Here is a 15,892-nt window from a genome sequence, read left to right as displayed (position 1 = left end):
GATTTACAAAAAGGAGCATAATTTTAAAAAGCCTGCTAAGATAATCTACTGGCCTGAACAAATAGCTGCTAGGTTCATCCAAGGCATTATCCAACCAGAACAGAACACATACTTGAACACCTTATCGGAGAATAGAGTATTGGAGACTGGCTGGAAATTATTCAATATGGCAGGGTTCAAGTCAAACTGGGCAATTATAAAGTAATCTGAATGTTCTTAGTCAAACCTAAAATCAAAAGCTGCATTTTAATCTTTTCAGAAGACCATCTCTCACTACTACATATTTATTTATTAAATTTTATTATAATTCCCAGTGCTACATAATAACATGAAGCAAACTGAAAGCAACAATGCATTCAGAAAAAAATATGGAAAAAATAACATTAATAAACCCTGCTATCTTGTAGGACAGGGGTCAGCCGTGGGCCGGTCCACCGTCCCTCAGACCATGTGGTGGGTCGAACTATATTTTGGGGGGGAAATGAACAAATTCCTATGCCCCACAAATTACCCAGAGATGCATTTTAAATAAAAGCACATATTCGACTAATGTAAAAACACCAGGCAGGCTCCACAAATAACCCAGAGATGCATTTTAAATAAAAGGACACATTCTACTCCTGTAAAAACACACTGATTCCCGGACCATACGTGGGCCGGATTGAGAAGGCGATTGGGCCACGTCCAGCATGCAGGCCTTAGGTTGCCTACCCCTGTTGTAGGAGGATCAAATATTTTGTCAAATGAGCCATTAACCTGCAGATTTATGTTGACAACACCTTGGGCAGTTTTCAGCATTTTCATCCCCCCACCCCAAAAATTTAAATAGCAGTATAAACTTCCCATATATTTAGTTGTCATGTCTTAAAATATTTGTCTGAATTTGTTTCATTATAATAGTTAAACCACACTAAATACACGTTTGAAATATGTCAGTTCAACTATTTTTTTGCTTTTGCAATTATATAGCATATAAATTTAACATGAAATGCTAGTTTTGATTTGTTCTCTAGATATAAATTAAATAAAAATGTTAACACAGGCTGTATCAATTATAATAAATAAAATAATAATAAAAATATTTTTTAAGTATAAACCATTTATTTAGTATAATCTTGAAGTATAAACAACCCATTCAAGTTTTGCCCTTCCCCGCTAGAAAACATCCACTATGACATGTGAAAAACAGGACTAAAAATACAATAGAATCAGATATCAAAAACGAAACATAAAAACAATGACTACATAGCTCATCCTCAAAGAAACTGCAAGGACATCTGCTTCATGAGTGAGACAAACTAGCTTGTGGTGTTTGACGCATACTTTCCCAGCTGTTATTTGGATAGCTCTTTTTTTAGATACAACAACCCTACTTCTAGATCCAACAGAAATGCCCAGCGTACAATGCCCTTTCCTCAAATACTTGGGAAAAGTTAAGTCAATGTACTTCAGTAAAGTACACTGAAACCAGACCATTTGCACAGTCCTAAAACATTCTCAGGTCATGGTTGTTGAATAAAAATGAGAAGATAGTCTGCTAGTTTAAGAGAACACAAGCACTAGAGTCAGTGAATAGATGAGTGTTATGAACATCAAGAGTGAAGTCCCTTCTCTATCACAAACTACGTTAATCTATCTTTAAACATTTGTTACAGCACCATCCTAGACATGGTCTACTCACAAGTAATTCCCACTGTGCTCAAAGGGGCTTATTCCCAGATAAGTGGGTACAGGATTTCAGCATGTAAAAACTAAAGTGTTGGTGGAGGAAAAAGAGGTCACAAATTAACCTGGATTGGGGTTATTTATGAAGACTTTGGATTTTACCTAGAAAACTATAACCTGTTTTATATAGCAGCCTTGCAGCAAGACAGTCATCTCTTCATATTTAACTGGCTTACTGAAATAAACCTGCACAGAATTAGTCCAGATCACCCACCAACACAAATGTAGCAGCTCTGTTGCACTAATAAGTGAGCAGCTAGAGCTTGTGGTTTGTTGTAGAACCCTTTTAAGCAGTGGGTACCAAGCATGCTACTAATCTGTGTTAAACCATAGTTATTTTCTAACGTTATGTGCAAACTGCATTCCAATGTTAAATGCTGGATCCTGACCAAAGAGCTCACCATGTTGACTAGGTTAGCTTCTCTGGCATTTAAGATCTTAAGCAGATACTCAGTGGTAAAGCATTTAGGGGCATGTTAGTGATATCTTCATCACAATTCTGATGCAGATATTGGATGCAAAACACAGATTATGCCACTTGCCTTACTCAGACTTTATACCCCTGTCTATACTTGGTACAAAGTAGAAGTTATTTTAGTTAAGGCTGTTTCTAGAGTACACCAATGTATGTCAGCTGTGTTATTTATTGCAAAGGTATTTAGTCTCTTCATGCTATAAACGGAAAAACCAAATCAATAACCCCAGAGTATTTGCACCGTCACCAATAGACAACATGAAGCCTAGCTAGACAATACAAGAATACTTAACTAGTTTTTCCAGAGGGAATTGCAGTTTGAGAACTAAATCAAAATGTGCAAGCACAATGACTGAGAGCTTTCAATGCACAGTGTATCAAAATGAGGGACAGTATTGGAGAAAATGCAGTATTTTACTGGTATGCATTGTTTGTTGGAGCCTCCCCCCTAACTCCTGCTCTGAATCCCTTTTTATACACATTATATATACTTTTATACATATCAGACCTACTCATTCATTACCCTGCTAGGGGGAGAGAAACCAGGTCTTGGGTTGATTAACATCCGATACCCTTTTAAATGTGTTGTGTAACCATGAGCTAGTTTTCATTTAAGTTTTACTCAGAGTAGAACCACAGGAATTAATGAGCTGGGTTAGGCCCATTATTTTCAACAGGTCTAAACTTTAGTAGTATGCCACCCATGATTTACAGTGAACAAACTTTATCTATTAAAGGGTAAATCAATTCAAAGTCGCTTTTTCTTTGCCTTTTCAGTTGCAGTTTTTCCCCTAGGGAAATGATGTTATAGATTATGCTACTGTTATATAAACTGAAGATTTGTGTTCCTAACAAAATAATTTACTACGCTAGTTAAATGTAAGATTTATTTGGATTTAGTTATAAATGGCATTACTGAGATAGTAACAGTTCAATCTTAAACACTAACTTTGTTTGGAACACCAGTAATGACTCACTTTCCCCGTTTAAAATGTTTTTGAAAAACAGCATGCTTTAAGCGACTAAGACACAAAATTATATTGGTACAAAAACCTTTTCTTGGCACACAGCCCATTTATGTTTTTTGTTTAAAAACATTTTATCTATGATGCAAGGAGAAACCAGATCAACCTTTCTGTTTATCCTAATAATAAGAAAACGAGTAGTACCTGAGCAGTTCAAGTACTGTTCAGCAAAGAATGACTTTCACCATTAATCCTAAAAGGTTCAAAAGGATAAATATAACTATCTTATAAGTACTCGGAGAAAACGCTTCATGTGGGATATCAGTCACTCCCTTATGTCTGTCAGAAAGTCACGTATGCAGGAACATCTTCCAAATGTACCTTTAATTCTTATTTTGTTAATTGTTTTGTAGTGCTCAAGCTATTTGTGCTAAAAATAGTTTCCTACATATAAAAAACTATGTGCAGCAATTAATTTCTTTCCACTTGTTACCAGAAAGAGATCAACCTCTTTTCAACAACAATTTAAATTAATTTAAAAGTTTGTATTATCTTTCAGAAGCAGAATTTCTGTACGTTTTATCACAAGCAAGAGCTATGGTGTGTACTTACATTGCTACAGGCAGCTGGAGCACAGCCAAGGGTATATCTGCCAGTTTCATGGTTTGCTGCTCTTTGTCAGACAATCTTAAAATTCTCATAGTAAAAGTATAACCCCCCCGCAATGGATATTTCTTAAGACTTTTGAGTGCTCAACTAGACTAGAAGCTTGAAAGTAATGTCCCAATTTCTAATTAAGTCAGAGAGTAGTCTTGCAAGAATGTAACTGGTCCCTAAAATAAACATGCCACTGAAATCTTAGCCATATGCTATAATTCTTTTCCTTCCTGAACTCATTCTCTAAATGTAGTAGGTAACAGTGAAGTGTATACAGGACTCAACTGGAGAAACTTTTACCAAGCTACTACAAAGTGACTATCACAGGCATTCAGGCAAGGGCATTTTCTTCTGCATAAAGTGTTATGAAGGAATACAAGCAGAAAATCGGCATGGAAGATTTCACAGGTTGTGCAGAAAAGATCGATGAGCACAATGCATCCATCCCAGAAATTTTGTTTAAGGGCAGGTTAAAAATACCTTAAAAAATGGAGCAGCACAGACAGGTCCTACTCCTGCAAAACCATTCCTCAACTGTTTAATCATGGTATTTCTCCAAAGGAATCATTCCACATCGCTCCTTCATATGGGAGATTACACCGAAACAATGCAACTCGATCCGCAAGAAATTAAAATACACAATACATATGTGGCTGCCTCTCCCAATATGAACCTATCCGGACCCTTCATCTGAGGGCATTCTCCATGTGAGCGAGGTTCACAAAGAGCAAAGCCTTTTGGGTTGGGACTCCCTAGCTGTGGAATCCTCCCCAGTGAGGTCTAAAAGGAGGTCATCATTAACCTCCTTTTAGCACCAAAATAAAACTCATCTTTTATCCCAGGCATTTGATGGGAATATGATAAGCTGGTTAACAGCCTACTTGATAAGAATGTCCTTGCTGTTGAAATTTTTGTTGTTTTTCTTTGATGGAATGATTTTATCGAAACTGATTCTACTGAAACTTCAGCTGCTTTAGAATGTAGCTGCAGTTGGTCCAAAATGCAGATACTGCCGGTGAGATGATCAGACCACCTGGCTGGATCTTACTGGACATAAGGCTGAGGGCCCTTTTACATGGGGACCCTGTGACTCTGGAAGTCCCTCTCAGTAGAAAAGCAATCAAATGACCTGGCTTCAAGGATTTTGGAAGAACCTTTTTCTTACTTGCCTTCCATAAGCGATGTTTTGTTGTTCGGACTATGGCTATTCTCTGCTGTTCTACTGGATTTTCAGGGGTTGGGGGTTGGGGGGCATTTCTATTTCTTTTGTAGAGTCATGTTTTTCTGTATGTTGTATTTTATTGTTGTAAGCCACTTTTAGCAGGCCCCACCTAGAAATGCTTTAAAATAAACAAACTCCCATCAACCCCAGCCAGATACAGAGCACAAAGTTTTGGAAGACTGGCCTAGTCTTGGGCAGAACTGTCTGCCCTCTTTGATCACTAGATGCCCTGAGCCTGCAAGGAAGCAATGGGTCTTCATAGCACATGACAGCTACTTGAGGCAAGTACTCATTTTTTGTGACATCAAAACTTGCATGGGTGTTTGAATATGAGCACAATATGCAATTCATCAAGTATGCTATTTTTAGCATTTAAAAAATGCTTATGAATTAAACCATTAATAGTGCAGGAAATTTTATTACTATATGTCAGGGACGTTCAACTCCCGAGAGACTGCGATCTACTCCCACAATAAAAAGCTGGCAGTGATCTACCCATTTTTTTGGGGGGGACACCAAAATTGTTGATTTTTTTTTTTTAGGGGAGCAGGTCCAAGTTGTTGAGCTTTTTTTAAGGGATTACCAGACCAGGGCCAGGGCTGGATGCACAGAGGAAATTAACTGAGCCGCTAGCTGCAGTCAACCCATTGGACATCCCTGTATATGTTAAAAAGAAGCATCTAACAGATTCATTTTCAGCTGCAAAGGTTCTGGCACTCGCCTACTATCAAAGGACAGCTTCACAATACAATGAACGCTCACTACATATTCCAATGCTGAACACTAATGCTTGAAGGCAAGCTTATGGCAAACAAGTAAATATGTGCTTGCTAAGCATCTGCTTACTACATATGTGCTACTTCATGATGTTCATGATGGCAACATGCTGCAGAATAAGCAGGATACATATTAGACAACCAATCCTATTCTGGGAATACCAGCTGGTATTCTAAGGCAACCTGGAATTGTGATGCATTAAACTACATCTCAGTGTACGCAGTCTTGCCTTTCACTTTCTTGTAACAAACTTTGAGCAAGCTGTACAGAAAAGCTTACAAGATACAGTCGTACCTTGGTTCTGGAACACCTTGTGACTCGAACATTTAGCCTCCCGAACACCACAAACCTGGAAGTGAGTGTTTCTGTTTTCAAACATTTTTTTGGAAGCTGAACGTCTGATGCAGCTTCCGCAGCTTCTAATTGAGTGCAGGAAGCTCCTGGAGCCAATTGGAAGTGGCGCCTTGGTTTCTGAACATTTTCGGAAGTCGAACGGACATCCGGAATGGATTCTGTTCCAAGACCCAAGGTACGACTGTACCTACCATGTTAGAGCAGTATTACCATTCAGGCATTAAGTCTATGCAGTCTCTGTCAGAACTCTGCCATAACTAATTTCCACGGAGCAATTTTTGAGAAATTACTTAATTCCTCTCACAGTCACAACTGCTCAGTATACACATAGAATGTATTATTGTCTCTGGTGCACATTTTGAGGGTACACAGAGGGTTGCAGAGAAGAGGAGAGGAATGAAAAGTCTATTGTGCAAGCTGGATACAACCCTTAGTTCTTGAACGTCTAAGATAGTAATCTAGATTCCCCCACCCCCAAACAAGGGGTTAGTTACACACTATAGACAGGCAAACTCTTAGAGATAGCATTGAAACAGTTTACCATTGTAGCAGATCACTTTACCACAGGAATATGTGTTGTTTTCAAGTGCTTAAACACAATTGTTACTCTGGTGGATTTTTTTTAAAAAAGAAAAATTGTCTTTCTTCATATACAAATAGAATAATGTATGGAGTGCGCATGCCACCTACCTAAGTGTTATAAATCACTTCTGTAGAACAGCTCTTGGGGAACAAGAATGCCGTATCAATCAGCAAGTGCTCTTAAGCTTTCTAAAAAGTTCTATTTGCTAAATAATAAATAATTGTAGACTAGGTGGCATTTCTTAACCTGTTTGCTAATCATCTGCAGGGTTTTTTGTTTTTGTTTGTTTTTAGCATTCACCAGATATTTTAAAGGAGAACTGTTCCGGCTCTTGCACTGAAGAACCAGCATTCATATTATTAATTAATGCTATGTTATGAAAAGCTTTGCACAAATTGTGAAGTGAGAATCAGTACAAACAAGGAGTCAGGGGGGAATGCCTTAAAAACAGATGCAAAATATTCAGTGAAGACTGCAAAACATATTAGATGGCAGGCGCTAGCCTTGAAACTCCTCCCAGTATCTTGACAGATAAAAGGGGGAAAAGACCACAATGGCTAGCACCACCTTTTAGCGAGTACTACTTGATTCAACTAAAAGCCTGTCAAAAGTGCCTTCACTGTAGCTCTCTATCCTCTTGCTGGCTATAGGGGAAATAATTTTGCTTAACTAGTGTCAAACCATATGGGTATGTTTTTATTTTATTTCAAAAATTGAAATACCACCCTTCAGCTAGGGCTGGACAGTATCTGGTTTTCAACATCATGATATACCACCAGCTAAACAACGTGATACGCCAATATATCACGATGTCTGAGATATAATGGGGCTATGTAGAGGCACTGGCTGACTTCACTGTCCCCCCCCCCGTTGTGATTTTTGCCAGCCCCTCCACTTGCAGGAGGCAGAGGAGAGGTGAGCTGGCAGAGTTAATAGGGGCTACAGGAACCAAGAGAAACATTGGCTGGCTTCATGGTTTTTCCCACTGTGATTTTTGCATAGCTCACACACACACATCATGATTTGCGATATATTGCCAGGTCAAAAATTATGAAACTGATATCACAATATAGACGTCCAACCGCTTTGGATGATATACCAATATATTGCCCAGCCCTACTGTGGAGGAAGCTTCTGAGATCTTCAGAACTTGAAGAAGCTGCTCTCCCAGACCACATTAACTTACTGGGTATGTAAGGGATAAGGCAAGTCTCTCAATCTGCATTCCAGATCTTTAGTGTCATTATTATTAGCACAGCATCTGCTAATGAATATTTTGATGACGCTCCAGTAAGAAACAGTAGTCCTAGTACACCCTTAATGAAGGTCAAACAGGTGCTGGGGAGCCTTATGTTCCATAATTTAAGAAAGGTGGGCTATAAATCACTACACATAAATAGTAAAAAATAATGGTGACTGGAAGTGTTCCACACAACATGTCAACCGTTTTCATCTATTTAAAAAAATGGTACAAATTGATGTTATTATCTACAAGGTGACTGAATTCTGTATACAGATGGCAACCATTTTGCACGGGGTTCCATTCTTGGAGCCTGCACATGTCAGTGGAACATGCATAAGCCTGTTCCAGCCTCTTCCGTGTCCCAAAACACCCACACATTGCCTGTCTTGTATCAACTGGACAAGCGCAAAATGGTTGCGACTTGTACTTAAGTGAACACTTTTCCTCATAGGAACTCTCCCATTGGTTGAGATTGAGGGAGGAAGGTTCACTCCCTTCATTCACATAATGAGACTGCAGGACATTGCCTCCCGTGTAGAAGTTAAATCCACAGCACACCCAAGACAAATTTTACTACAACCCAACCACGATTCAGGAGACAGGAAACATTCAGACATATGTCTGTACTGTACTTATTATACAGTAGTAATAGAGGCAGTGTAGTATAGCGGATAAGACTAGTACCTGAGAGACAACTGAAGGCAGCCCTCTTTAGGGAAGTTTTTAATTTCTGATGCTGTACTGTTTTTAATATTCAGTTGGAAGCCGCCCAGAGTGGCTGGGGAAACCCAGCCAGATGGGCGGGTTATAAATAATAAATTATTATTATTATTATGTTTCAAATCCCAACTCAGCCATAAAGGTCACTGGGTGACCTTGGGCCAGTCACTGCCTCTCAGCCTAACCTACCTCACAGGGTTGTTTGGGGGATTAAATGAAGAGGGGCAGAACCATGTACACCACTTTGTGCACTTTGGAGAAAAAGTTGGGATGAAATAAATAAATAAATAAATAAATAACTTTAGATTTTGTACTGTTGGATGGTTTTTTTGTTTTTGTATTTAGTTTCTATTGTAAGCTGTTTTGGATACCGCGTGCGGTAAGTTAAGCAGTAAGGGCATTTTAAAATCTTAAAACGTTCACCGCTTCTTAAAGCTAATGCAATCAGGTCTTCTGCTCATACTGACTTTTCATAAATCGAGCTCTCATTTCTATCATTCCAGGGCTAGATAAAAAGCAGTAGTTATTCAATGTGTGCATACAGATGAACACATTTAAAATCAGCTCTTGAAATGTCAATCTCATAATGGCACCGTCTGTGCCTTTTCTATTGTGCAGTTTCATTTAATTGCTATGGCACATATCTCTAAGTTCCAAACCAGCACAGTATCCCAATGCCCTTATGCCACAGAAAGTTGTTCAAAATGCGTCTAAATTTATAGACAACACCAAATATAGAATTATTGTTATGATAAGCAAGCCTCAACAGCTCAGTTAAGAAGTCAGCCAAACCATGCTTTGGCCATCAGAAATATGCTCCCACTAACCACAGTTAGTTCACAGGGTGCCACCCAAACCAGAACTTGAAATCCATTTTTAATCAACATTGGAGGAAATCTATAGTTAGCAGTTAACATAATTTGTGGAGTTTAGACATCAGAGCTAAGTATTTTTATTTTTAATTATTTACAGAAAATATTTGTAGCAGTTTACAACAAAATATAAATGCATAAAATAAAGCATATTTAAAACAACCAAATAAAAATAAAAAAGTAAAACGGTGTCAGACCAACACAGCTAGCTTAAAACAACCAAGACATCCAATTCACCTAAAGAACATACAACTAGCATACCATCAAAAATATCCCAGCAAGCTCTGACAAACAGAAGCCTAGATTAGCCCCCAAAGGCTATGATGCAAAAAAAAAAAAAAAAATTTTAAATCTGCAGGGCAGGAAGTACAGGAAGGAAACAATGCGCAAAATGGGAGAAGCAGCCAATCATGAGGCACATTTCTATAAATTGAGCCAATAGTTTCAAGGTACCGTATTTTGCACCCCATAGGACGCTCCGGCCCATAGGACGCACCTAGTTTTTTGGGGGGGAAATAAAGAAAAAAAATTTTATTTCCCCCCCAGGTGCGGGGCTGGAAGAACCAGGTCGGGGAACAGTGGGAAGGCACGCTCTGCCTCCCCGCTGTCCCCCGAGCTTGTGGGGCTGGCGATGGGGAGAAGTGCGCTGATCCCGGGACTGCAGGCAGCTCTGCGCAACCCTCGGAGCCGGTCTCCCGAGGGTTGCGCAGAGCTTCCTGAAGCCTGCATTCGCCCCATAGGACGCAGGCACATTTCCCCTTCATTTTTGGAGGGGGGAAAGTGCGTCCTATGGGGCGAAAAATACGGTACATGTTTTAGCAATCCACGTTACAGTCCAAGAATTCAATTGTATGTATCCTTTAGATGAGCAGCATTATTTCAAACACACACACACTTTAATGACAAACTCTCTGCTTCATGACCACAGGAAATAACCTATATTACATCATCTACCACTGACCTATATATAATTGGCAATGCTAGTAAAGACCATACTACTGACTCACTCCACTAGTGTGGCATATGGCCAATATTCTTTTAGAGGGATTACCATTCAATTATTTCCATGCGGACTTGAACAGGAAGTATTTTATCACTTCAGATGCTGTTAACGGCAGTAACCTTCTAAGACAAAAGTGGACTCCCACAGAAGGTGGAGGAGGTTTTTAAGCAGAAGTTGGGTGGCCATCTGTCATAGATGCTTTAGTTGAGATTCCTGCATTGCAGGGGGTTGGACTAGATGACTAGAAGGGGGATACCTTCCAAATCTACAATGCTATGCTTCTATGACCTTGCTCACATTTGTTTATGTAAGTGGTTTTCAAGTTGGAACTGGGGAATCCTGGAGTTCTTTGGAAGCTTATCAGGGAATCATCTATGACTCAATCAATACTGGCAGAAAGGCTTTTCTGAAGACAGGCTTGTCCACTGCTACTAAACATTCCCTACAATGTAGATAAAAATGGCTGAAAAGATACAACCAATTGTATAGTGTGCATGTCTGTTTGTTTAAACATTTCACTGAACGTACATGTACATCCAGCTATTCTGTCCAGCTCAAGAGGTTCCTATCAGGCCCACTTAATTGTTAAAGCATAACTAATCTGTGTTAAGTGGCCCCGGGTATGCATTCTTATGGATCATGGAGATTTTTCTATTTTAGACTATGCAAGACTGACATCAGCATAGTCTGCCTCAAAGCATGAAACCCAAAACTGTTTGCAAAATTCTGTGACAAATGACAAGAGAAGGACAGGATTCCCTGGAAGTGGAAGACAGAGAATTTGAAAACCAGTTTTAAAGTGACAAACAATATCTATCCTATTCAATGAGACATATTGGTTTCAAGAAAATGCATTAACCCTCGGGGCCCCTTCCAACTCTACAATTAGATGATAAAACAACAAAGGAAAGATATGACAAATGTGAACAGCACTAGTTTCAAAACATATTCTTGGGTGTTCCAAATGCACATAAAAATCACATTCACACACACACTATGCCCTACTCAGTAGGGCCTACTCTCTGACAATTCTCCAGTTACACTAGCTCACACACTGGAAGACTTCACTCAATCTGGCCCATCATTTTTTATGGGAGTCAGTTCTATAGTTTAGCTATGAAGAAGCACTTTCTTTTATCCACCCTGAATCTTCTAACACTCTGCTTCATAGGGTGTCCAAAAGATCTAGTGTTATGAGGGAGAAAAACTTTTTCTATCTACTTTCTCCAAGCTGCATATAATTCTCTATACTTCTATCATGTCGCCTCTTACTTGCCTTTTTCTAAATTGAAAAGTCCCCAAAGTTACAACCTTTCTTCATAGGGGAGTTGCTTTATCCCCTTGATAATTTTGGTTGCTCTTTCTGAAACTTTTACAACTCCAGAATATTCTTTTTGAGGTGTGGCAAGCAGGAATGTACAAAGTATTCCACATGTGGCCGCACCATAGATTTGTATAATGGCATTATGTTCCTGGCAGTTTTATTTTCAATCCATTTCTTAATGATCCCTAGCATGGAATCTGCTATTTTCAGTCACCACGCACTGGGTTGACATCTTCATCAAACAATCTACTATGACCCCAAGGTTCCTGGAGGTTCACCTCCAGTTCAGACCCCATGAGTATTTATGTGGAATTAATGCTTTTTGTCCCAACATGCATTACTTTACACTCGTTCAGAACGAATTACATTCGCCATTTTACCAACAATTCACTCAGTTTGGAGAGGTCTTTTTGGAGCTCTTCATGATCTCTTTTTCCTTTTATTGACTCTGAACAATTTAGTATCTTTGTCACCAAACTTGACCACCTCACTGCATGCTCCTAATTCTAGATCATTTATGAACAAGTTAAAAAACACATGCCTCAATACCAATCCTTGTGGGCCTCAACTTCCTACTTCTCTCCATATTTCCCCTTCATCAATTTTACTTCCTGCATGCATCCCATCTTCTTATACCTCTACATCTAAACCATCATGACATTCCCAATATCCTATGCCGCCTCAGTGTTTAACAACTAATTACTGTAAACTCACACAGTTCAGGAACAGTCCACAGGACAAGCCCCACCCCCACCCCGCCAATATTGGAAGGTCTGGGTTATTCCAGCAATCCTCATTGTAATCACAGGCCTAGCAGGCCTAACTATTACAACTGCCAGCTTAAAATGTTAAGCCTATTAGCCATGCAGTCTTGTGTACTCCAAAGTAAACCTCACTTAGTTTAGTGTGGCTTACTCAAAGGTAGTAGGTGAAGGGTATACGACTGCAGCCTAAGGCATCTTTAGAAATAACTGTTTAAAAGGCTATTTGTAGGGTACATGCTGAGAGAATGTGAGTTAGCAACAGCCAAGACTCCATCATAACAGGTCTATCATAGCATGATGTAGAATTTGGTGTGCTTTTAGACCAAGTTTTTATTTTCTCATGGAGCACAAACAGCTTACAATAAACAATGCAGAATAATGCCAATTATACAAATAAGGCATTACTGGCATAAATTGATACTCCAAAACACTCATTTTTTTCTGCCAATGCTCCATGTATCCGATTAAGCCCTTCTACGTTCCACAGCAATGATGCCAGCTGCATTTGCTTCTGAGTGCCTCTAGAAAGTCAGGTTCTAATCTTGCCAATTTCATCTGAATATCTCATGGTTTAAATCACAAATTACAGATGCCATGAGAAACTCCATCACAATTACAGGTTAAGAACAAAGTACACATTACCCTAAACACACCTCAAACGGTCAATGCTGGAGGCAGAATAACACAGAGCATTAATTTTAAGATGGAATTTGGCTGGGTAGAGGACAGTAATAGAAACCTCTGATTGAGAGAAAGCCAGGATTGCTCTCCTTTCCTCCAGTCAAGAGACTTTTGGCATTGCTCCTTAGGTTACTGAGACTGGGAGAGTGAGATTCGCCACTCCAATTCTGACCCATTTTGTCAAGAATCCATTCACCAGCACAGTTCTGCCATGAATTTGCTAAAACAGAAAATGTGAAATTAATGTTATATTATTTATTAGACTTGTGCATCACCTGTGCCAAAGCTTCAAGGCAACTTTCAACAAACAAGTAAGAAGTAAAATTAAAAATTACATAAATATAATTACATCTCATAAAATCAATCACCACATAACTACAATCACTACATAAAACTTTTGGTTAGAATATTCTACCTCATACAACTCCCCCCAAACCCAGCATCCCTGCTGTAGATGCTGACAATGGAATATGTTGCCAAAAGTTTGGAAAAGTGAAGTATTAATCACAAAGAAAAAATTCCATATTGTCAGTGATACTGCAGATGGGTATTTTGAAATTTTAGGTCTCTGATCAATTGCTGAAGCACAGTGAAGAGTTTCTTGTTACCAGCATTTGCACTACATCATATTTAACATATTACAATAACTCCAGAGTGAAGAATCGCCTTACAACTTTGAGAGGAGTACTCCTAGAAGGCAATATATGATTTAGCCCAAAGTAAGAAATAGTTTCATTTACCTATTGCACTTTCCAAATCTCTATTTTGATGATAAGTGACTATTATTTCTAGGTTGCAGATCATATTCCCCAAGCCATGAGACTGAATAATTGCAGATTTGGTTGCTGAGGCAGCAGTACCAGAAGGACAAACAGTGGGAATCCCATAAAGGAATTAAGCTGTTCCAAACAGGCTCATCTGCTATCATGAGGCATTTCACAAACTGTACATATTCCTATTTCCATGTGACATATTGACCCAGTTCAGATCATCACCATCCAAATGCAGTCACTTGCTATAAAGTGGTCCACAAAACTTTACTTAACTAATACAGCACAAAGAATAGAATTTAATTGGAGAGACACAACAAGTTGGGTTGGCAGTGCTTTGAAGGGAACCTAACTGCAAAAAGAAATAGCTTATTGTTCCTTAGTCACAAATGAGGGTTTTTTTCGGGGCGGGGGCAGGGAGAACAGTGCCAGGCTTGCAAGCCCTAGAACAGTTATAGCAACAATTTTCTCTCCAAAACTGCAAATCAGTTCTTGCGCATCATGTCATCATAGATGAGAAGTTCCAACCATAAGTTTGATAAATGCACATCTCTGTATGAAATAATACATTTAAAAGAATGGCCAGCATTACTTGTTCAGCAGTTAGACTAGATACAAACTACTATGGACAATTTTTAGAATATTCAGGCTACAGGTTTACTGCCAAGAAAATCGTCTGAAGTGAAGTTTATTTTTTTTAAAGCTAGGAAAAATAGTTCCATATATATTTTGGTGCTCTGTGAACAGGTGGAAAGATCAGATGCACCTGCCTTGTCAGCCATTTGGTACAGCTGCAAGATTAAAGACACAAGTACTGCTAATTACATCTCAGTGAAATTAGTTATAATGCATTCAGAGTTATTCTTCAAACAAAAGGCACTTTAATTCTAAGATTCTTCTCAACTGAGAGATTTTGCACTAAAACGAGCTTACTGATATATATTGCATTAGAAGAATATATAAACATCTACATGCAATTACAGACTATTGTCTATTTTGATACAAGCAAACTGTGAAATTGTAAATCAATGCTGTTTCTAAACTAGCATATGTTATCAAATAAGAGCTCATAATACAAACTTCCAGTAGCACTGTGATGGTTTATGCCAGACACTTTATGAAAATCAAAGCAATTTTAGTACCACACGGATAAATAAAAATCACTGAACAGCACAACAGTCACGTGACCACAGAAAAGGCAAAATTTACCCATGAATGTTCATGTGACACAAAGCAGTAAAACTGATCTATTTTAAAAATTATGATTTGTACTCTTAGCCCACTCTTCACCCCACGGGCCAAGGGTGAGTTCCAAAAATATAACCATTAAAATAAACATCATTAAAATAAGAAAATAAGAGTGGTAAGCACCAGCATAACACTTTAAACCATGGGTAGGCAAACTAAGTCCCGTGGGCTGGATCCGGCCCAATCGCCTTCTCAATCCGGCCGGCGGACAGTCTGGGAATCAGCGTGTTTTTACATGAGTAGAATGTGTGCATTTATTTAAAATGAATCTTTGGTTTATTTGTGGGGCATAGGAATTCGTTCATCCCCCCCCAAAAAATAAAGTCTGGCCCCCCACAAGGTCTGAAGGACAGTGGACCGGCCCCCTACTGAAGAAGTTTGCTGACCCCTGATTTAAACTAATGGGTACAGTTCCAGGTGAGTTGCAGTTCCAAGACTGCATGCAAGCGTTTTCCCATGTCACAATGACTTCCATCATGTTGGGCATATACCATCACCAGTAAGTAATG

At 39.0% G+C, this 15,892-nt stretch overlaps 1 protein-coding gene across 8 annotated transcripts in view; it reads right to left on the bottom strand.

Annotated features, from left to right (window-relative positions):
* Positions 1 to 15,892, bottom strand: part of ENAH (ENAH actin regulator) — a 152,896-nt gene that overhangs the window by 37,434 nt on the left and 99,570 nt on the right. Inside the window, exon 1 of one of the 8 annotated variants that reach the window (XM_081186389.1) lies at positions 3,778 to 3,881. The exons of the other annotated variants lie outside the window; for them this stretch is intronic. Coding sequence (XP_081042515.1) covers positions 3,778 to 3,866 — 89 coding nt within the window. The 5' untranslated portion in view covers positions 3,867 to 3,881. Of the gene's footprint in view, positions 1 to 3,777; positions 3,882 to 15,892 lie in introns of those variants that run through there. 8 annotated transcript variants of the gene reach the window in all.

Source organism: Podarcis bocagei (genome assembly GCF_964188305.1).
Source record: "Podarcis bocagei genome assembly, chromosome: 3".
Classification (NCBI taxonomy): Eukaryota; Metazoa; Chordata; class Lepidosauria; order Squamata; family Lacertidae; genus Podarcis; species Podarcis bocagei.
The sequence above is the reverse complement of the archived record's forward strand: the minus strand, read 5'-3'. Positions and strand labels throughout refer to the sequence as shown.